General features: G+C 34.9%; 1 protein-coding gene across 2 annotated transcripts in view; it reads right to left on the bottom strand.

Annotated features, from left to right (window-relative positions):
• MNAT1 (MNAT1 component of CDK activating kinase) overlaps positions 1-24,991 on the bottom strand; it is a 210,183-nt gene that overhangs the window by 57,927 nt on the left and 127,265 nt on the right. For both annotated transcript variants that reach the window (XM_080807629.1, XM_080807630.1), the window contains exon 7: positions 18,654-18,775. In XM_080807629.1, the coding sequence (XP_080663755.1) occupies positions 18,654-18,775 (122 nt within the window). The remainder of the gene's footprint in view (positions 1-18,653; positions 18,776-24,991) is intronic.

The raw sequence follows: 24,991 nt of genomic DNA, 5'->3' as shown, positions 1-24,991 counted from the left end.
TAAAGTATATGACAATTTTCTTGGTGGTTGCCTGAGAGGTGTGAAGGAGAAATTACAAACTGACACCAGCAATCTTTTGAGAATGACAGGTATCTTGATGGTACACATATGTCAAAGCTCGTCAAACTGTGTATTTTAAATATATGCTGTCTACTGTATGTCATCTATACCTCAGTAAACTGCTTAAATATAGAGTAAAATTAATTTTAAATTGACATAATGAAATTACCATGTAAGCTCACTAGACCATTTCATTAATGTAAGACATATTATGGGATCTTACTGACCTTATTTTTACTATATATAGAAGTATGTTATTGTTTTACAACCCTAGAAATTGTTTCAATTATTCCCTACAATGCTTAAAAGAAAAAAAAAAAAAAGAAAAGAAAAAAAACACCTAAAACAATGAACAAAAGATGATGGAACCAACTGAAGAATAGTTAAATAAATCACACAACTATCATATCAATCTTCAGTTTTTATACTATATTGTTCAAATTATTACATCTTTTTCTGGCATCATTTCTTTTTAAGATTTTATTTATTTGACAGACAGAGATTACAAGTAGAAAGAGAGGCAGGCAGAGAGAGAGGAAGGGAAGCAGGCTCCCTGCTGAGCAGAGACCCTAAGATCACGACCTGAGCCAAAGGCAGACGCTTAACGACTGAGCCACCACTGGCATCATTTCTTAAGAGGATTATGAAAATACCCTAGGTAATTTTCTCAAACCCAAAAATCAGTGAGTTACCTATGTAGTCTTAATCATTTACTAAATTTCAATTTCAATTCAATCATTTTTAGTAAATTACAGAGTTGTAAAGCCATCAACACAATCCAGTTTAGAACATTTTCATTACCCCAAAACAGATTCCTGATGCCCAGCTGGAGTCACCAAAGGGTATATTTTTAGGAACAAAAAGGAAATATTATATTCTTTCTCTTTTTAAAAACAAAAGATTTATTCATTTATTTTAAAGAGAGAGCATATGAACAGGAGGGGCAGAGGGAAAATCTCAAGCAGACTCTGCACTAAGCGCGAAGCCCAAAGCGGGCTGGATCTCACAACCCTGAGATCAAGACCTGAGCCAAAACCAAGAGTTGGATGCTAACTGTGCCACCCAGGCACTCCAGGAAATATTATACCCTCATCCATTTAGTTTATTTTAACGGTATGGATTTCATTCCACAATATATAACATGGAACGAAAACTCTGTCATTTTGCTAAAAGAATGTGTGTCAACATTTCTTTATCTTTGATGTTCGTGTACCATAATTTACTTGCTACAGTTTTAGTGCATATCCTAAGGTATTTGGAAGAAAGGAGATGATGCAAAAATGAACAATTAATTGAACTGAACCGAAAGGCTGACCAAATTTTCTCTAAATCTAAAGACAGCTCATCACTCCTTGGCAGAACAGTTTTTAAAGACTTAGAAAGCAGCAATCCCATAAGCCCAGATGTTACCCATCATAAATTAGCAAAGCAGATAGATTGCATGCCTGTAACACTGGCAAACATGAGGGCAGGAAAGACTAAGTTGTTAACAAAAACAGCACTGAAGTGCCATCTACACTGAGTAAGAAGGTTAAAAGAAAGTGACGAATGGTTGGTTATTCTATTGTTTCCATATTTTCTAGCCACCGAAAGGGTAAGATAGCTTTAGGGCTTGCTAAGGTAGGAAAGACACTGAAAAACAGTGATATTCTATTTTGTTTTCATATCCATTAGCCCCAGAAAAGTTAAGATGATTTTAGGGTTTGATGACATAGGCAAGATGCTGATTAAGTCCAAAGAAAAAAAAAACTGAGGATAGGCAACATTATGAGAAAGCTAAAGAAACAAAATCACTGTTTTTATATGTGGCTCAACTGAAAATAGTATTTACATATTCACCATGGAAATAGTGAATACTGATTCAATTTAAAACACATGACATAACTCTATTGAGACAAAAATGGGGGGACTGAAATAAAGCTAGGGAAGGAGTTGGTTTTTTTTTTAAGATTTTATTTATTTATTTGACACAGAGAGAGAGATCACAAGTAGGCAGAGAGGAAGGCAGAGAGGAAGGCAGAGAGGGCGGGGGAAGCAGGCTCCCGGCTGAGCAGAGAGCCCGGTGTGGGGCTGATCCCAGGACCCTGAGACCACGACCTGAGCTGAAGGCAGAGGCTTAACCCACTGAGCCACCCAGGTGCCCCAGGAAGGAGTTTTAGAGGGCTAAACCTTTCTCTCTCACATTGCGATGTGAAGAGACAAGTCTAAAATTGGTAATCAAGAAACTGCAGCAGAACTGTGTTATTCAGAAATATACAGATAAATATAACAACAAAAAGCTAAGATTTAGAAGCTGGGAAGAGTAAAAAAAAAAGTATAGTGAGGTATATAGAATCTAAGAACAACAATTCATTGGCTTTGAAAAATTACCTGAAATACCACCTTGTTCTCAGTAAATAAATAATCAAAGTTTCAGAGAACCAATCAGCATTTTTTTCCCCACATCAAAATATTTCAGCATGAAGAGTCTAATCCTGCTGGTCATCTGATCCACATTTTACCATCTTATTATCAATTTTCCTTTCAAAAACAGTATTCCTTAAAAAAAATCTTTCTTTCATAAGCTAAAAAATGATTAATCAGCCATGTTTATTCTGCTCCCCAAAAGCATATTCATTTGTTTTCCAGATTCAACAACCACAAGTTTTTAACCTAAGTAAGATCTAATTCCCGACCATTACTTTTTTTTTTTTTCAAAACTGTTGTATATTGGTTTGTTATGATTTCAAATCCACTTGTTTATGACTTAAGTTGTTTTGATCTAAGGGTGAATTTGTTTACACTGAAGAAGCAGTGTTGGGATGTGTTGTCAGTGACACCTGTTGTGGTTGGTTAAGTACTCAGTAGCTCAACTGCTGACAGGCACTGCTGGAGATTTACTGATAGTAACATATGGAAGAGCAGCTATAATGTAATGAACATTTAAACTTTAAATACCAAGAGTTTGTGAGGTCTTACTGAGGAGTGATCAGTCTGGACAAAGCTACTCTTTGTTGATCTAAATAACTCTTCAAAGATTTAAGATACTTGAGATACTTGCTCCTGCCATGACCAGGCTCCTCTTGGTTGGCAATGGTGTTAAACCATGCAGCACTCCCAGGAAGGGAAGGGTCATCTGTTCCTGCCTTGGCAAGGCAACTCATCATAGGCAGTGGTGCAAACTGTGTAAATAGTCCCTAGAATAATAACCTTCAGAGCAGCCCACCCTGCCTGCCAACACCAGTGCCATTCACTACATGCTACAGCAGCAAGGGACCTAAGCCAGCAGCTGATACCTAGATTTTAGTTGGAAAGACTGACTGACTCTTCTGATAACCAACTCTTAGAAAGGTAAACCTCAACTAAATATGGACCTTATTTCTTTCACTTCTCCTTTGCCTGAAACAATACTGTAATTAACTTATCACCGATTTGGAATATTTCTTTATTGGCTTATTAAGAGACATTATCCCATATACTACTGACTTGTGAAATATTATTATAAATTATAATTTCCAAAATAAACCTTTATTTAAAAAATAAATTATTGGCAAATACAATCTCAGTCTCTGAGTATAATATGCCTCAAATAAAGCGAAATCAAAGTCATCACATTTTCCTCAAAGCAATAAGACCAAATATGAAAAATTAATTTTTAAGCCTAAACTGATAAGATGCTTTGGTTCTAGAAACATGTGACACAGGATCCTGTCCTCAGGACCAACTCTTACCAATCAGTTATACACCCAGAATACTGGATAACTAGAGCAGATCCATATTTTACCATGCCTACTCCTATACATAACAAAACTATTTTCTGTAATAATCATAAAAGGAGAATAACGATGCAGAAAATACACAGAGAGTTTTCTTTTATTGGACTTTGTACACGTAATTATGCCAGTAAAAAATTTCTAATGTAAAATAAAAATACAAGTTGTATCACAAAAGAGGGTAAAAACTAACAGATGAAAATACCCACTAGGGGCGCCTGGGTGGTTCAGTGGGTTAAGGCCTCTGCCTTCCGCTCAGGTCATGATCCCAGGGTCCTGGGATCCAGCCCCGCATCGGGCTCTCTGCTTGTCAGGGAGCCTGCTTCCCCTTCTCTCTCTGCCTGCCTCTCTTCCTACTTGTGATCTCTGTCTGTCAAGTAAGTAAATAAAATCTTAAAAAAAAAAAAAAGAAAAGAAAATACCCATTAAATATATTAATTTTCAAAAACATGAAAATATTTCTAAGTACATAATGGACTCAAAATACTTTGTTCTGAGCTCTGACCTCTGCAAATTTGTTGATGAGTTCGTTAAAACTGACCTACACAAACAAACTATTGGGACTTCATCAAGATAAAAAGCTCCTGCACGGCAAAGGAACCAATCAACAAAACTAAAAGGCAGCCTAAGGAATGGAAGAAGGTATTTACAAATGACATACCTGCTAAAGGGTTAGTATCCAAAATATATAAAGAACTTATCAAACTCAACACCAACACACAAATAATCCAGTTAAGAAATGGGCAGAAGACATGAATAGACATCTTTCTAAAGAAGAAATCCAGATGACTAACAGACACATGAAAAGATGCTCAGCATCACTCATCATCAGGGAAATACAAATCAAAACCACGATGACATAACACCTCACACCTGTCAGAATGGCTAAAATTAACAACAAAGGAAACAACGGATGTTAGCAAGGAAACAGAGAAAGGGGAACGCTCTTAACACTGTTGGTGGGAATGCAAACTGGTGTAGCCACTCTGGAAAACAATATGGAGGTTCCTGAAGAAGTTAAAAATACAACTACCCTACAATCCAGCAACTGCAGTACTAACTATTTATCCAAAGGATACAAAAAAACAGATTCAAAGGGGTATGTGCACCCTGATGTTTACAGCAGCATTATCAATAGCCAAACTATGAAGAGAGCCCAAATGTCCCAAATATTCATCAACTAATGAATGGATAAAGAAGATGTGGGGTGTGTGTGTGTGCGCGTGTGTGTGTATGTGTCTCTGTGTGTGTATATACACACACACATATATATACATAAAAAGAATATTACTCAGCCATCAAAAAGAATGAAATCTTGCCATTTACAACAATGTAGATGGCACTAGAGTATATTATGCTAAGCCAAGTAAGTCAGTCAGAGAAAGACAAATATCATATGGTTTCACTCATATGTGGAATTTTGAAAAACAAAAACAGATGAGCATATGGGAAGGAAAAAAAGAGAGAGAGAAGGAAGCAAACCGTAAGAGACTTTTTTTTATAAAAAAGTAGGCTCCACACCCAGCATGGAGCCCAACACAGAATTCATGACCTTGAGATCAAGATCTGAACTGAGATCAAGAGTTGGGTGCTTTAACCGACTGAACCACCCACGTGCCCCCCATAAAAGACTCTCAATGACAGAGAACTGAGGGTGATGGAGGATAGGGATGAGGGATGGGCTAAATGGGTGATGGGTATTAAGAAAGGCACTTGTGATAAGTACTGGGTGCTACAGGTAAGTGATGAATCACTAAATTCTACTCCTGAACCAACTCTTACACTATACATTAACTAAATAGAATTTAAATAAAAATTTGAAAACAAATTTAAAAAATAAAAATAAAATTGATCTCCACATATTCGTGTTCAGTACATAGTAAGACCAGATTTGTCAATTTATCTTTGCTTATTCCAGTTAAAAAGTAAGTCAGTCGCGGGGATATAATGCAGAACATAGGTCATACAGTCAGTAATGTTGTAATAACTTTGTAGGGAAAGAGATGGTTAACTAGACTTAGCATGGGGATTATTTTGTCATGTATAAAAATACTGAATCACTATGATGTATACCTGAAACTAGTAAAATACCAAATGTTAATTATACTTCAATTAAAAAGTTTATCTTGCTCATAATCAAGGAAGAATATGTTCAGTTAATTTTAATTTCCAGTTTCTTTCCTGAAGCAACAGATATCCAAATAGCTAGGAAATATCTTAATGATAAGGATGACTTTGATAGTTTCATAAAATATCTGTTTCACAATAAATTACAAAAACCGCAGTACTATTCATGTCTTTGTTTCTTTAGGATTGATTCTAGTAACACCTTCCAGATGTACCCCTGTTGAAAAGCTTTTAAACACAAATAAATACTCCAAGAACTTAAGTTTTATTTTTTTATATTTAAAATCACTGAGCTATATCTATCTATTTGAAGTTTACTCCAAATCTAATACTTAAGCTCTGGAACTTATAGTAGAATAGGGGAGTTGGAAATAAAAATTTTGCCAGAAAGAAGCTGGAAGGATTCTGAAACCTCACAAATTCACTCTCTAATGAGGCTAAATATAGCTGAGTGCATAGGTATTGGAGATGGTGAGATGTGGAGTGTAGGGCTGACCATATAAAACTGGGAGTTCTCTGAATTAACTTCTGTGTGCAATACAGTGTTATTAAAAAACAAAAAATAAAGAGGTACTAATTGAAAATTTACATATATACTGTGAAATTCAAAAGTAACAACAGCAATTGTTTAGAATTTGGACCAACAAAAGATTTTTTTAAGGAAGGAGTATTTGAAAACAGACATTGTTTGTTTAGAACTGCTAGTACATGGCGACAGAAAACAGACTGACTTTCAACTGGTTTTATTATTTTTTAAATTTCTCTACAGAATATTCAATTCCTTATTGCTTGCACCTGGGACAGACTATTCCTAATGCCCTACCCTTGTAACTCCTCCACTATCAGCTCACCTTTACCTATGCTCCACCCCAAAAGCTTGTGAGTCACTTTGCCCAACTCAATCCCATTTTGCTCACATGCACATGCACAAAAAAATACTGAATGAAAACTGAGAACTTGCCTTATGCTTAGAAAAGAATAATTTTTTGAGAATATAAAGGTGCTACATAACTGGAACTCACTGCCCTTAATATACTATCTGAAATTATAATAATCTAAAAGCAAAATTTTAAAAAGCTTATTCAGGGGCGCATGGGTGGCTCAGTGGGTTAAGCCTGTGCCTTCGGCTCAGGTCATGATCTCAGGGTCCTGGGATCGGGCTCTCTGCTCAGCAGGGAGCTGCCTGCCTCTCTGCCTACTTGTGATCTCTCTCTCCAACAAATAAATAAATAAAATCTTTAAAAAAAAAAAAAAAAAAAGCTCATTCAGATTTTGAAAGCTCTGTACATGGCAAAGGCATGCAGTGCAACAGAGAAAAAGTAGCCTAAGAGACTAAGAATCTAGTCCTAGCTTTGCATGAACCAGTGATGTGACTAAGGAAAGAGTTTTCTTCTCTGGCCTCACTTGTCTATAGTGGACTCAAGACAGTTCATTTTCCTACCGATTATCTCTAAGGTTTTTCTCCAACTCTTACAGTCTCTTTAAAAACATTTTTTAGAAATAGTTTTTAATAATGATATTTGATAAGTAACTTAAAGCAATTGGCACAATTATGCTGCCTCAAAGAACCCCTCCCCCTAGTCTCCCTTATCACAGTAAATGGCAGCTCTGTTACTCAGATTAAAAAACTTTGGGAAAAACTTTTTTTCTATCTCCCTATATCTAATCCATCAAAATTCTCTGGTCTCTGTATCAAAATTATATCCATACTCTGACCATTTTCTCAGCAACTACACTGCTACCATCTTAGTATATAAGTCACTACCATCTTAACCAGGACTGCTGCAAGTTTTCTTGTTTTCACTCTATTAATTCTCCTATAATTGACCTTTCTAAATGTAAGTCCTATGACACACTGTTCAAAATTCTCTTATGACTTCCCATCTCCTTCAAAGTAAAAGCCCAAGTCTTGGCCATTACCTTAAAAACCCTATGTGATCTAACTGAACACAGCCTGCCTCCTTACCTAAAAACCTGCTCCCACTCTGATCTCATCACCTACCATTCCCCAATTCACTCTGCTCCAGACACTGGTCTGCTTTCTCCTCCTCATACACACTCCCACCTCAGGATCTTTGTACTTACACTTCATTCTGACTCTCCCCATGATATCACATGATTGGCTTCTTTGCTTAATTCATGTCTGTTCAAATATCTTCCTACAAAAGATTCTATCAGTACCTACGTAAAAATAGCACTCTCTTCCAATCACTACATAACCCTTTATCCTTCTGTATTTGTCTTTGAAGCATTAATTACCATCTAAAGATTCATTAGTATATTTTAGTTGTTGGCTTCACCCCAGCAAAATGACAATAGATGTTCTCTCTGTTTTGCTCACTGCTATTTTCTCAGTACCTAGAAGAGTAAGTGCTACACAGAAGGCACTCCATAATTGAATGAAAAACAAAAGTAAAGGAATTGTTAAATAACCAACTGTTTTTTCAATTAGCATGAGCTAAATACTGTAAGATTTCATTTTCCAGTGGAGACAACTATATATTTGTGTGTATGTGTGTGTGTGTGTGTGTGTGTGTATTCTACTGAATTTTATAATGATTTGGGAAGAACTGACCAAATTCCAATAGTAAACTACAAAAATCTGAATTAAAACTATTTCACTGGAATAATTTGTTATGATTTTATGATTTAAACTAAATAATCTGGTTTATTTAGTGCTGTTTTCTAAGATTAATTTTTAAAATATATGTATTTTAATTAATATTATGATTTAATAGTCTTAAAGTTCTTACTATAAAAAACTATTCTGGAAACAACTGCATAATTACATTTCCTCAGTGACCTTACAATCTCGTGAGCATTTACTCTAGACTAAACAGCCTCATTCAGCTGCCCTGTGTCTGACTGCCGATGAAAGAAGCTTGTTTGACAACTGCTTCAAGCAGAAACATATTTTTTCCATGAATGCATAAAAAAGATTTAAAACTTACCAGACTAGAGCCAGACTAGAACTTTAAGCACAAGGGTTCATGTTAGATGTGTGAGTTGATTTCTAATTCAAATGCCAAGAAAAACAGATACTAAAGACATTTTGCTGTCACAGCCAGTGAAAAAAAGTTAATTTGGTAATTATATTCATAATTACAAAATATGATATATATCATATATTATATACACATACATACTGCAGTCTTTTTTGTGACTTTTTAATTTTTCCATATTCTTTGGTTTTCCAGTATCCCTAACACTTTTTATAAAACTAACATAAACTTAGGTGGACAGCATCAAAAACAAAGATAAAACAAACACCTTTTTTCATTTTTAGATAACCCATAACAACAGGTAAAGACCTTGACCAGCAATTTCTTCAATGTGACTTAAAAAAAATGCTTCTCCAAAATGGTAAGAAAAATCACTGATGAAATACTTGGAAGCATCAGAAAAAAGAAACTGCAGCTATCAGAACCAGATAACACCAGGTCAAGAAGTTCTAGCCCAATTCAACAAAATACAAAACTGAAGTCAGACATAGAGCATTTAAAAGAAAAAATTCATTTTTTCAGATGATTCACTTCCAAATAAAACCCAGAAATTCACCTAAGAGAGGAAAATAATTAGAGTCCAGTAAAGCAGCCACAGACAAAATGAAAAAATATTTAAGAATCAAAAAGCACAATGAAAATAATTTTATAACAGTATCAAAACTATAATAAAAAATTAATTTTTAAATGAGATATATGAAAACTCAATGAATTTTAAATACCCATTCTTTTCTAATCAGTTTATAAGTTTAAAGCAATTCCAAATAAAATTCCAAAAGGAGTTGTGCTTGGTTATTATCTAAGTAGTGAGAAGAATGGCTATGTTAGTTAAGTAGTTGGTGGGCTTTGGTTTGTTTACCTGTTTCACAACACTTTATTATGAAATTTTTCAAATGTATAGAAAACTTGAAAGAACTGTACAGTAATTTGCTGCTTTGGCCAACAAAGTTTACTTGGGATAATAAATGCATAAAAATGCTAAGACTACTGTGAAAAAGAGAAATAGCAAAGGAAGACTTGTCCCACCATGGTAGGCAGAATTCTGACGTTTCCTTATGTGCATCCTTGCAAAAATCCCTTCCCCCTGGGTTGATATGATGGATTTCACTCCTGAGATTATATGGCAAAAGGGATTTTGAAGATGTAATTAAGATCTCAAATCAGTTGACTGTGAGTTAATAAAAAGGGAAATTATCTAGGTGAGCCAAACTTAATCAGGTAAGTAACCTTTAAAAGGAAGAGATTCAAAGTGATTTTCTCTTGCTGGCATTGAAGATAAAAGCTACCATGAGTTCTACATCTGTGAAAAACCTAATTCTGCCAATAATATTAAAGCTTGGAAGACAACTCCCGCCCACCAAGCCTCGCTTACATGGAACCACAGCACCTGCTGACATTTTTACTACAACCATGTGACACTTGAGTTACAAGGATATGGGTAATCCATACCCTGACTGCTGACTCACAAACACAGAAAATGAATGAGATAAAAATGGATGTTGTTTTAAGCCACTTCAATTTGTGGTAATTTGATACACAATAGAAAAATAAATGCATCACTTAATATTAAAACATATCATGAATTTAAATTAGTAATTATATGATACTGTTAAAAAAACTGGAACAGATTAATGCAAAAGAAAGGGCAGTGGAGGAAAAGTCTTATTATATTAGTAAAACACATGGGTAGAAAAAAGTATTATTAGACATACTGGTCTGGGCCAACTGGTTTACCATGTTGAAAAATAAATATTCACTTATAGCTCCTTATAAACAAAATAAATTCCATATGGATTAAGTGATTAGATACAAAAACTGAAGCCATGCAAAAATTAGAATATAAATATACATAAAGTTCTGTGTTGGTTTAGGAGTTCCTTAGCGGAAGAACAATGGAAAGTTAATAGGACATCATCAATACAACCACTGCTCAGAATTAAAATTACTGCATATCATAAACAATGTAAGATTTAAAAACTAAGGGATGCCTGGGTGGTGCATTCTGTTAAGCACCCAACATTTGGTTTTAGTTTTAGTGGTTTTGGGGTGGTGAGATAATGCCCTGCATCAGGATCCATGCTCAGTGCAGAGTCTGCTTGAGATTCTCTCTCCCTCTCCCTCTGCCCCTCCCACTCATGCATTCTCTCTCTCTTTCTCATAATTAAATAAATCTTTTTTAAAAAGAATTTTTAAATTCTTTAAATTGATTGTGCCTGGATGGCACAATCAATTAGCATCTGACTCGGTTTTGGCTCAGGTCATGATTGCAGGGTTATAGGATAGAGCCCTGTGTTGGGCTCTGTGCTCAGTGCAGAATTGGTTTGGGATTCTCTCTCTCCCTCTCATTCTGCCTCTCCCTGCACCCCCCATCCCAAAATAAATAAATAAATCTTTAAAAAAAAAAAAAAAAGAATAAAACAGAATTTAAAATTCCAAGAGTTAATAGCCTTATTACACAGCTGACTCATATAAATAAATAAAGGAAAATAATACTATCCCAATAAAAAAAGGAGACAAGGGGAATAAACAGACAACTCATGCATAGGAGGAAAGAGGAAAAGAAATTACTGGGTGGACTATGCCACAAATATAAAGACAATACGAAAATTCTAAGGAAAGGAAACAGCATGTTTAACAACACAAAAATATGTGAGAAACCATAAGGTTCTTAAGAAACACCAAGTATAAGGAGGTAGGGTATAGAAATATGAAGACAGGGTTCAGTTTGTGCAGGTAATTATGAGCTACTGAAAGACAGTAATAACAAACAGACATGAGCAGACTGATATATTAAAAACAAAGAGACATGACCAGATTGATATATTAGTCTTCCACGGCACCAATGAGGAAGTCCTTAAGAAGGGAGACAGTATTATAACAAAAAATTTGATAGAACAGGTTCAATGTCTTATCTCAAATTCTTAATATTTAAAGTTCTAATTTATCAACTGAAAAAAAAATACAGTTCTTAAGACAAAAGAAAAGTCATGAAAGCATCTCCAAGGTTACTGTGAAGGTGGATCTTCTATTCTGGGGACTATACCCTATCCTATTTCCTCAAGAATGAACACTTCTAATTGCTTTGCCAACAATAATGGATCTGTTAATAGGTTAGTTACTTTTGGTTGGTTGGTTCTACCAAGGCAGTCTATGGCACACAAGAAAACAAAATTAATAGGTGCTGATAGAGATCAAACAAAAAACTATCTTCTAATTACCATTAGTTTCTAGTTAACTAAGTCAATTCAATACAACTATTACTGTCACACATTTTTTCACTATTGATTATGTAGTAATAGCTAACTAATCTTCGCATCTGGTAAGGAAGCACTCAAGATATTAAACCATCAGACTTTAAATCTGTTTTTTTTAAAGCTCTCATAACTTGGGACACCTGGCTGGCTCAGTCAGTAGAGCATGCAACCCTTGATCTCGGGGTTGTAAATTCGAGCCCACACTGGGTGTAGAGATTACTTAAAAATAAAACTCTTGGGGCGCCTGGGTAGCTCAGTGGGTTAAGCCTCTGCCTTCGGCTCAGGTCATGATCTCAGGGTCCTGGGATCAAGCCCCACATCCAGCTTTCTGCTCAGCAGAGCCTGCTTCCCCCTCTCTCTGCCTGCCTCTCTGCCTACTTGTGATCTCTCTCTCTCTCTCTCTCTGTCAAATAAATAAATAAAATCTTTAAAAAAAAAAAAAAATCTCTAGGTGCTCCTGGGTGGCTCAGTTAAACGTCTAGCTCTTGATTTCAGCTCAGGTCATGATCTCATGATTAGTGAGATCAAGCCACACATGGGGCTCCACACTCAGCATGGAGTCTCCTTGGGATTCTCTCTCTCCCTCTCCCTCTGTCCCTCCCAAATAAATAAAATCTTTTAATAAAATAAATTTTTTTTAAATCTTTAAAAAGATTTAAGATTTATTTAAAAATAAAGCTATCATAACTGATAGCACACACTTATATCAGTTGTGTTAATAGAAGAGATCATAAAGATCCTAAAGTTTTTCCTTATTTTTGTAATAAGCTCACAAGTAAAAAGCTCATATTGAATAAATCACTTCCATCTTCCTAAAACAGTAGAGGTATCTGATTAAATAATGTGAAATTGATGAACAAAATTGGTAAGCACTCATAATTTATATCAGTTAAGGGAATAACTCATCTTTGGATGGAGGGTAGTAAAATATTAACTAGAAATCCAGTTGATTATTAAAAAGACAGTCTCAAAGTGCCAATCAACGAGAATACTAGACTAACCATGAAAGCCATTGTCTAGGGAATTTCAATTAGCAGTTAAGTTTTCCCAAAGCATTCTCCCACTGGCAGAGAATTAATAAACTTGTTTACATATTGCCTTAAGCAAACCAGAAGAGTACTACCAGTCCAATGTGAACTATAATTATACATTCATAATACCCTCCTGAATGAAAAATTTTCATTTATTCTTCTTCTGCTTCTCAAGTTTAACTAACTGTAGAGAAGATCTTAGTAAAAAACTCCAAAAATTTCATGACGGTGTACTTTTGATTTCATCCTTTTTCAAAGTTATATATATGGAAAAAAATGTAGTTCTTTGGAGACACGATGCTACCCAAGACCTTAAATCACCTGCTCCCCAAAATATATAATTAAAATTATTCTGAAAGTGCTTGCACCCATACTTTTGCATTAGCTAAAGTGAAAGTGCAGTGTACCCTTCTTAACTTCACCAAGTCACAAAGATTTCAAAGCAGATATAAGAAAATAGAAATAAGTAATTTATTCTGTTTGCCTCTAGAAAAATTGATCTTGTTCCCTCTGTAGGATAACACAATATAAAATGGAAATTTTGTTGTAATAGGAAAAGAGAGAGGAAGAGAAGCTAGAGGACTGGGGAAAGGGGGAGATCCCGCCATAAAGGGATAAATGGGGCTTATTTAAATGCAAGACATGGACAACTTTTGGGACAGATGTGTAATTATTATTACTTTAGTCAATTTAAATTTATATTCCTTCTACCCTAAAAGCAGCACCTTTGAGGATATAAATCATTCTTTAAAAAGTCACTTCACAGAACAAATTCTTCAGTTTCTCTCTAAATGTTTCTGAAAGTTGTATTAGGTAAAGATATATCCTTAGATTTATAAAGTTTAATAAGAAAAAATAAGATAGCATATAGCTTCAAATAATAATTCCAGAAGAGAAAATGAACTAATAGTATAAGAAACCAATTTAGAATTTATTTTAGCAGGTGTTTCAGTATGAGGTGAGAACATCACCAAAAAGACTGCTTGAGTTGATCCCAGCTCCAAACACTAAAGCTGTCTGTATCAAATACAATTCCTTTCTCAAGGTAAAAGGCTGAAGAGATGGGGGATGGATTCTATCTCGGTAGATAAATAGCTCTAAATCAGGAAAAAGTCACTGTTTCTTTAGCAACTCTGATATCAATGTTGATGATCTAGGAATTCCTACACTACTTAGCCACCAATGGCTAAAAGAAACTATTACAATCAATGTTTATTAACTTAAAAATACATGTTTATTTGAAATCAGAACAATTTGCCCTTGTAGCTACTATGGGTACAGAATATACGTATAGTCTCTGTTGAGAGAAGCAAAAGTCTACTTCGAGAAATTTTGGGGGCACCTACACGGCTCAGTCAGTTAAGTGTGTCTTTGGCTCAGGTCCTGATCTCCACATCCTGGGATGGAGTCCTGCCACTTGGTGGGGAGTCAGCCTCTCCCTCTCCCTCTGCCAGGGAGCCCCCTTCCAACCCCAGTGCACATGCACATGTGTTCTCTCTCTCAAATAAATAAATAAAATCTTTAAAAAAGAAAAAAATTCTGGAACTAACTGTATTCTAAATACTCAATGGTTAACGAAAGTCCCCCACCCACCAACACACACACACACACACACACACACACACACACACATACACGATCCAGCCTCCTTTATTTAGGTTCAAATAAGATTTAATGTATAAAAACCTTGGGGAAAGTACAAATGCTATGGTTATATCTTATCTAAAGGACACTTACCCTACATTTTAAAATCTAAATCATAATGGTAAAGGCAAAAAGAAACCAAAAACGGGTCCAAACAATCAGAAGAGTTGCCGAAGTTTATTAAATTTAACAATTTACTCAAAATTGTTGGGAAAAAAGCAATCAAGCTACATCTATTTCATACAAATTTCTAAGAGTTAGTTAAATACACACACATATATATAGCAACAGCACCACCGTAGCAGATTAAAAGAGGAAGATAAGGGGGATATTCCACTGAAAAGACCCAATAAAATTTGGCAAGAACAGAACACTAAATACAAGAAGAAATGAACTTAAAAACAAACAAACAGCCAGGACTCAACTGCTGGGAAAGGCAAAGGTTGGCTGCCACTGGGGGAAAAGTAGAAAACCTTCTGTCACCCTCCTCAACTCTACACTGACACAGACAAAAGCCTTACAACTACTGAAGAAAGGGAAGAAACCAATTCTTACCTGTGCTAACACAATGATGCAAAGTGGGCGGGGCGGGAGGGGTACAGAAAACTGTCTTATAGCCAACACTTCCCATGCCTACCAACATAAGAGAGTTCAGTTGTGGGGCTGGGAGAGGAAAAGCAAACCCACCTGCTCTCCAAAATAAGAAACAAAAGTTGTTTGCCTCTAGGAAAGAGACAGATACACCAAGAAAGCACTACCCTGAGGTTCTGGCACGCAAGACCTCCTAAGGCTAAAAGCTGGAACAGGGGAACTAAGAAATCCCCTTGTTCCCATCAAAAAACTTACTCCAAGAGGAAAAAGCAGTCTGTTGCTGGGGAGGAGCACCAAGAGAGAACCCTTATGTGGCTCAGGTGGCCAGAGCCTGTTGCTGAAAACTGAGAGTGGAGAAAGACTAAAAAGATCCCTCCAGCACTCCAAGCCTCACACTAGGCACAAAGTGGCAACAGACTATCTGGAAGAAGTTGAAGCCTATGAGCAACAACTGGAACAACAACAAAACCCAAACTAAAATCAAACTATCTACTTAATACTCAATTCCCTATTCTAATGCCCTGATGGGAAAAAACGACATAAATATTTCAGGGTATAAATCTCACTTTCTGCTGTTCTATCACACAGAATATCCAATACTCAAACAATAATTATAATAAACACAAGAAAGCAGGAAAAATAAATCTACCATCATGACATAAACTAATCAACAGAACCAGACCAAGAGATGTTGGATATCAAAGAGACACTTTAAAGTTAAAAGACCCAGGGGGAAAAAGATAGAGAACATGTATAAACAGGGAATTTCAGAAAAGAGATGGAAATTATAAAAAGGAATGATATAGAAATGCTAGATATAAAAATAGCAAGATCAAAAAGAATTCCTTTGATGAAAAAGAAATCTGTGAAGAAATAATGGTTGAGATATTTACAAAATAAAAACAACAAATTACAGATCCAAGTACAGAGAAACTTGGAAAGTTCAGAGAAACTGTATTTTTAAATATAATGCCAGTTCCTTATAGAAAACATACAATAAATCTTATTTTTAGTGTAATCTGGCAATCTCTGCTTATTATTTAGAAAATTCAGATCTGTGCTATCCAATATGGGAGCCACTCATCATACATGGTTATTTAAACTAAAATGAATAAAATATAAAATTCAGTTCTTCAATTGCACTAGACATATTCAAGTGCTCAGCAGAAACATGAAACTGAGGGCTACTATACATGACAGCATAAACCTAAACTATTTCTATCATTTCAGAAAGTTGTATTGGATAGTGCTGATTTAGAACATTTCCATGCAATGTAATTACAGACTTAAGACTAAATCTACTACCACATTATTTCTTAATTGCTTCACTTCTTTATTTTTGTCACCCTCTCTTCCTGTTCTCCTTTTCATTAATATTTTTTATGATTTCATTATTTTTCTCTGCTACAGACTAATTGACTGTCCCTCTTTTTTTTTTCACATTTTTTGTAGTTGCTAGAGGGTTAACATTAAACATCTTTAACTTACTACAATCTATTTCCAGATACAACTATGCCACTTCATGTACACTGTAAGAACATTACAAGTTATTTCTTCTTCTATCCTTGGCACTAACTGTTGTCACACATTTTACTTGGGCACTGTTATTATGCATGCCCATTTCTATAACCTTTCAAATGTAATTTTGATGACAAAACTATTAGAAAATGAAAAACCCTGTAACAAAGGAATATTATTTTAAATACTTTGTCTTCACTAAAATAAAAGATTTTAAGAAAACTTATTTTAAAGATCTAGAATTCTGGCTCTTGCTAACCCAATAAGAGATAAGAAACCAACGTCTTTATCACTAATAACTTTTTACATCATGAAACTCTATATTGTCTATCTCAAGCTTCAATTTTAGCACTTAACACAAATTATTTAGTACATCTGTTATTTCAGACTCAAATGGGTTTTTAGGTTTTGTTTCACATCTCCTTAGCTTCATGTTTGGAAGATGCAGGACCTTAAGAGAATATAGAACTAAAGAAAATAATAAGATCTATTAAATAGCAGATTAGTAAATTATCTATCATTTTAATAGTCACGAACTTGGAGCCTCCAGTTTCATATGTATAATACTAAGAGTCATGTTCAAGATTTTGGTATTGAAGATGCATACAGTTTTTTTTTGTTGTTTTGGTTTTGGGGGTTTTTTTGTATGTAAGTTTTATTATTTATCTATCTTGTTTTTGCTTCTAGGGTGTTTTGTTTTTAAGATTTTTATTTATTTGTTTGACAGAGAGAGATCACAAGTAGGCAGAGAGGCAGGCAGAGAGAGAGGAAGGGAAGCAGGCTTCCTGCTGAGCAGAGAGCCCGATGCAGGGCTCGATCCTAGGACCCTGAGATCATGACCTGAGCCAAAGGCAGAGGCTTTAACCCACTGAGCCACCCAGGCGCCCCAACTTCTAGGGTGTTTTTTAAAAATTACTTTTTAATCACTTGTTTCACTGTACCCATTATTTCTTTTCACATTATATTCTTTATACTATTTTACTTTGCTAAGAAGCAATGGTTTCTAGACCATCTTCTCATTCAAAACTTTAACTTGAGATACCAGACTAAGACATGAATTGTTCCCCAATGAAGTCTGTGACTACGCTTTTCAAGTATACTATAGACACCCACCTGCTTCCCTGAGACAGACTGTGATCATCTCCATCACTCAAAAGAGTCACCATCCCAGGTTCATTTCCAAAACAGATGCATATAATATGGCTTTTGAGCCACTGGGCCAATCATACATTATACGTTTGACTAAATATATTTTGTGGCTCATTTCTCAGAAATATAGTTATACTGTAAATAGCAGACAATGAATAAATCTACTCTTCTTCATGGCAAAGTCACAACTCTCATATTTTTACTGGCTTACTAATGACTAAATTAAGCACCTATTTTTAAAAAATTACAGAGTAAGGTGAAAATGAACAGCTACTTCAATATGGCTGCCAACAACATCATTAAAAAGAACTAATATAAACCAATCTTAATCTTAAAAGACCTAACAAAACATACAAAAAATGTGTACACTTACTATTAGGCATTCATTTTTCACAAAAGAGTAAAGTTCTAAACTTCAAAATCTAAGAATTTTTTTTAAAGTGTAAGTTAAACTTAAATAAACTTAAATACTAACAGATAAGCCTTAAACATTAGTTCCTCAAAGAGAAGTTCCTAGACACTTACCCAAGTCTTCCTAACATCTCGAGCTCAGGAACTTGTGGTCCACATGTCTCTATCTGCAGTGGTTGGTATTCATATAGAGCTTCTTCAAGCTTTTGAATAGGTGCTAATGAAATATGCTGACCCTGTTAGAAAAATGAAGGAAAGCAACACCTTTTAATAATACTTCCATATTACTACGTCTTTGTAGACAAAACTCCTTCCTCACTTTAAAAATATTATCCTGGGACACCTAGGTGGGACAGTCAGTTAAGCATTGGAGTCTTGGTTTCCACTCACATTGTGATCTCAGGATCCTGGAACTGAGCCCTGAGTCGGCTCCCTGCTCAGCGTGGAGTCTGCTTAGAACACTCTTCCTCTCCCTCTGACCTTCCCTCTACTCTAAAATAAATAAATAATTTTTTAAAAAAAATTTAAAATAAAAAATAATAATATCCATGGGGAGGTCTTGCTGGCTCAGACAGCATACAACTGTTGATCTCAGGGTCCTGAGTTTGAGCCCCATACTGGGTACAGAGTAATTTTAAAAGGAAATAAAAATAAAAAATATTATCCATGAAGTCTGCCAATTCATGGGTACAATTCATTATATTACTGAAATCCACATTTTATAGTTTATAGTAATTTACATATAATTTGAAAGAAGACTGGGGGCTTGGGTAGCTCAGTTGGTTAAGCAGCTGCCTTCAGCTCAGGTCATGATCTCAGGGATGGAGCCCCACATCGGGCTCCCTGCTCAGTGGGGAGTCTGCTTCTCCCTCTCCTACTGTCTCTCCCCAGGCTGGTGTGCTCTCTCTCTCTCTCTCTCTCCCTCAAATAAGAAAATAAAATCTTAAAAATAAATAAATAAAAATAAAAGAAGAAAACCAAATCCATCATTAAATTCAAATTTAGCCTTAAAGAATATAGCTATTCAACATCAATGGTAGAATTCAGCAAATATAAAAGCTCAGTCCATCCTCACATTTTCCTACTTAATTACACAGCTTTGAGAGTTTTGGTAAAATCGGTGTTTTCTTGAAAGCCCTAATTAGGGAAAAACACTAATGAAATTATCCTCCACAAAATTTTGCCACATAAACATCCACTCTCTTAAGTCTTTACAATGAAATCAAGGTTACCTACCAAAAATGTGTATATGATATTTACTTACATACACACACTGGGGATTTTGTGCTATAAACTAAATTGAATGAAACATCTAGGATTTCTCTGAAAACAAATAATTTCTGAATAACCAAAAGAAAAGCACTGTATTTGATTACACACATACAAAATAAAATGCCATTCAGCCATATAACATCATTAAACTGAGGTTTATATCATACGTGTGAGAGTAGATTCTTTTTTTTTTTTTCTGAGCATGGATTCTAGCTTTCAAAAATCCCTATTTTTTATATCGTCCATGTTTTCAGATTCTAACTCTAGTTCTGTTATTTATCTTTGTATAGTGTTCATTAAGCTCTTTATTTCCTAACTTTTTAATAAAAACTAGCTTTTATATTTATTCCACCATTTTCTAGTTTATTTCTGTTGTTACCTCCCTTAGTTTCCTTTCCCCTAAATTACTAATACAGTACATTTTTCTCTTTTATTTACAAAAATGAACAAATAAAAACCATGACTTAAAAGTGATAAAGTGCAACTGAGGCAGTGAGGAATGTGACAATGTTTGCATCTGACTTGAGGTTTTTCTCTTCAACAAGTTTTAAGCCCATTTAGCATCACCCTAGCTAGTTCACTGTCATGTATTAATAGCTTCCCTGACAATGTGACCTCAAAAGTCCTTCATCAAACATTGACAAAGGACTTGAATAGACATTTCCCCCAAAGATATACAAACTGCCATTAAGCACATGAAAAGATGCTTAACAACACTGGTCATTAAGAAAATGCAAATCAAAACCACAATGATATGCCACTTAACACCCATGACTATTTAGGATGGCTATTATCCGAAACAAACAAACAAATAAAACCACAGAAAATAACAAGTTTTGGCAAGGATGTATAGAAATTGGAACCAATGTGCATTGCTGATGGGAATGTAAAATGGCACAGCCACTATGGAAAACAGGATCATGATTCCTCAAAATATTAACTACAGAATTACCATTCGAGCCAAAAATTCCATTCTTGGGTACATACACAAAAGTAGTAAAAGCAAGAATAGAACAAATATTTGTACACCCGTGTTCATAGCATCATAATTCACAGTAGCCACAGGAGCAACCCATGTGTCCATGGACGGATGAATGAATAGACCAAGTGTGGCATATACACACAATGGAATATTATTTAGCCTTAAAAAGGAAGAAATTTTGACACATGTTAAAACATAGGTGAATCTTAAAAATATGCTAAGTGAAAGAAGCCACTTACAAAAAGACGAACATTGTATGATTCCAATTACCTGAGGTTGCTAGACTAGTCAAACTCATAGAATCAGAAAGTAGAATGGTGGTTGCCAGAAGCTAGGGTGAGGCAAGAAGGGTATGGGGTGTTAGTATTTAATAGGTATAGAGTTGTAGTTGGAGAAGACTGAAAAAGTCTGGAGATGGACACGCTACAATATGAATGTATTTGATATCAAGAACTATATACTTGGGGGCCCTAGATGGTGGAGGCAGTCAATCACTTGACTCTTGGTTTCAGCTCAGGTCATGATCTCATGGTCCTGAGATAGAGCCCCATGTTGGGCTCCAGCTAAGCATGGAGTCTGCTTGAGATTCTCACTTGCTCTTCCCTTCTTGCTCATTCTCTCTCTCTCTCTCAAATAAATAAATCTTTAAAAAAAAAAAAAAAGAACTATATCCTTAAAAAGGGTTAAAATGGTAAAATTTATAGTATACATATTTTATCACAATTTTTTAAAAATGGGTTTTAGATATTCTATTTACTCATTTACCTGGCTAGAGTAATACACAGGAAAAAAAGAAGTGAAATACCTAGAAAACTCTGTTAACATTATTTTAACCCTTAACCTCCATATGTTTCACAGCTTTTCTAAATAAACATCAGACTGTCAAGCAAAATCTTATACTATCTCACAGAAATCCAATCTGTGAACAATGAAACTAAGCACAGGGGGTTACACAGGTTAAGAAAAGGACTGCCTAAGCCGGTTATTTTGAGTGACATTTTGACATTCCTGTTTCAAAGTGTCTTCTTCATAAGCTGCAAAGTACTAAATTCTCCTGCCATATGATATAAAAATTCCAGAATTAGTGTCACATTGTTAGGTTGGGGGGGGGGGGGTGTGAAAAAGAAAAATTACAAGAATTAAAGGAGGAAAATTTAGAATCCTACTAAATTACTCCATTTGCATTTTATAAATCATGCAAGGCCCAGAAAAGATGATACACAATGGGTATTTTCAAGAGCTAGAATACTTTCCAGAGAAAATAATATTCAAAAAGATAGGCTCTCTTAAACCATTACAGTGGAAACATACTAAAAGTGATCGTTCACTAAATACCAACAATAAAGCCCAAGTTACTAAAGTTATGAAATCATATAATGCAAAATCTTTTCTGCAAGTTTGTGGGCACATAAAAGATCACCTAGTATAATAACAGTTAACATTATTTACTCAGTGCCCAGCACTGGTCTAAGGACTTTTTATGCATTATTTCATTAGTATTCATAACAGTTTTATGAGATAAATACTATTACTCCTACCTTACAGATATGGAACAGGGGTTTATATATGTGACTTGGCAAGGTCACTCTCTATTAATGGCAGGTTGAAAATTAGAAGCCAATTCTGTTAGATTCTAAAGCCTGTGTTCTTTTCCCCTAACTTCCTTATTTTATGAAAAAGAACCATTTAAAATATAAATTTTCCAAAAGTCATGTAGTAAGAGTCAAATCTCCTAATTCCTGTCCAGTATGGGTTCTACCATATAATTTTTAATATCTTATTTTTAGATAATATAATGATGGTTGCTCAATTTAAAAGTTTGATCTTAATAAGTAAACCCTAGATCAAGATAAATTTTTATACAAATTCTAATAACTTAGATTTGATCAAAACAACGCAGGCTCAAAAAGGATTTTTTTTTAAATTATGGCATTTAGAGAACAGTAAACATCACTCAGTGGTAATTCTGTTTACCATGAGAATGATAAAAACAAAGTTCATAAATGATGCACAACTTAGCTTTGTAATGTTCAATCGATCTTTCCCAAAAAAAACTTGGTGTGAGAGAAATGCCAAATTTCTCAAATCTAAAGCTGGGAAAGAACTTACAGGGCAATCATTGACAAAATTAAGTCAGCAATAGACAAAATGTCATGCAAGTCCTATGAGGAAAAGTGTTGGGGTTTTTTTGTCTTTTAATAAGATTTATTTATTTGGGAAAGAGAGAGTGTGCACACATATGCAGAGGGAGGAGCAGAAGAAAAGGGAGAAGCAGACTCCCCACTGAGCAGGAAGCCCAACGTGGGGCTCAATCCCAGGATCCTGGGATCATGACCCGAGCTGAAGGCAGATGCCCAACCAACAGAGCCACCCAGGTGCCCCAGTGTTGCCAGTTTTAAGTGACTGGAGGCAAAAGAGTATCTCAAATCTGGATGCAAATTAGTAACTGAATGTGATATTTCCACCAAGACAGTATTATATTATCCAAATTATCAGATTAAGGAAATCAAACTACATGATGCACTAATGATCTATCACAGCTGAATTAATGGACATTTCACCAAAGAAGATACACAAATGGCAAATAAATACATGAAAAGATGCTCAACATCTTTGAGAAAAATGCAAATTACAACCACAACGAAATACTACCTCACCCACTAGATTGATTATAATCAAATGGACAAACAATAAAAAGTTTTACTGAGGATGTGGAAAACTAGAACCCTTATACATTCTAATGAGCATGTACAATGCTGCCACCACTTTGGAAATCAGTTCAGCAGTTTTTCTGAACTGTACAAATAATGTATTATGACTTAGTACTTCATAGGTGTCTAGCCAAGAGAAATGAAAACATACTACCACACAAAGACTTGTATGAGATATTCCTCACAGACTTATTCATAGTAGCCAAATAGTGGAAACAGTCTACATGTCCATCAACTGGTGAATGAGTTAGAAAACGAGGCATATTCTATATAGTATGAATATTAACTCATAATCTAATATTAATAAAACATGCTGAATACCATTCAGCAACAAAAAGGAATAAAAAATTTTTATGAGCTGCAACATAAGTGAACTTCAAAAACATTATGCTAAGTGAAAGAAACCAGGCAAACAACTACATATTGTTAAGATTCCATTCACACTGAAATGTCAACCAAGGTAATTATACATGGTTATAATTTTAAGTATAATTTGAAATATATTCTTTAACTCTTATTTAGCAAATTTCAAGTCTACTATAAAAAATAGTTTATTATTTACTAAAACTTAACTGTTAGAGCATCCATACATAATAAACATTATCATTATTCTTTCTCGTCAAATAAAGGAAAAGCACAGACTACCTTTTGTGCTGATTCTAAAATCATGATTTAATTCCAAATGAAAAATTGTAAGATCTAGATTTCTGGAATCCACTCAATAGGAAATGAAATTAACTCTAAAAGCAACTTTCATTTTAAAAAACTTCTGACCATTATGTTAAAAGAGACACACACACACACTTTTGGAATGTAGCAACCATTTACAATAACGTTACTAAAGAAAATATATTATTTTCTAATAAAAATAAAGCAATATCAATATTAATGATAGTAATCATTAGTATAAGGTTGTTGAAATAAGCAATAATAAAAATACTAAAAATGAAGGAGTGAACTTGTGATGAGCACCGGGTGATACACAGAATTGTTCAATCACTATATTGTACACCTAGAAGTAATATAATACTGGATGTTAATTGAAATTAAAATAGAAACTTGAGGGGCACCTGGGTGGCTCAGTGGGTTAAAGGCCTCTGCTTTCGGCTCAGGTCATGATCCCAGGGTCCTGGGATCGAGCCCAGCATTGGGCTCTCTGCTCAGCGGGGAGCCTGCTTCCTCCTCTCTCTCTGCCTGCCTCTCTGCCTACTTGTGATCTCTGTCAAATAAATAAATAAAATCTTTAAAAAAATAAAATATAAACTTGAAAAAATACTAAAAATGAAAACATCCTCTCATAAAATCAGTATATAATTTTTTGGTAAGTACCATAGAAGAGGCTGTAATTCATAAAGTATTAGCAATTAAGGGTGATAGACTGAATGATTCTGAAAATCCTTCAACACAATTTTAAGGACTCTTTTCATTTTTCTGTCTTGCTTAAATGACTTACTTGCCAGGCTAGTCTCATCTTTAGTATATTTGCT

The sequence above is a fragment of the Martes martes genome (assembly GCF_963455335.1).
Source record: "Martes martes genome assembly, chromosome: 7".
NCBI classification, from domain to species: domain Eukaryota; kingdom Metazoa; phylum Chordata; class Mammalia; order Carnivora; family Mustelidae; genus Martes; species Martes martes.
This window is presented reverse-complemented; position numbering and strand designations above follow the sequence as displayed.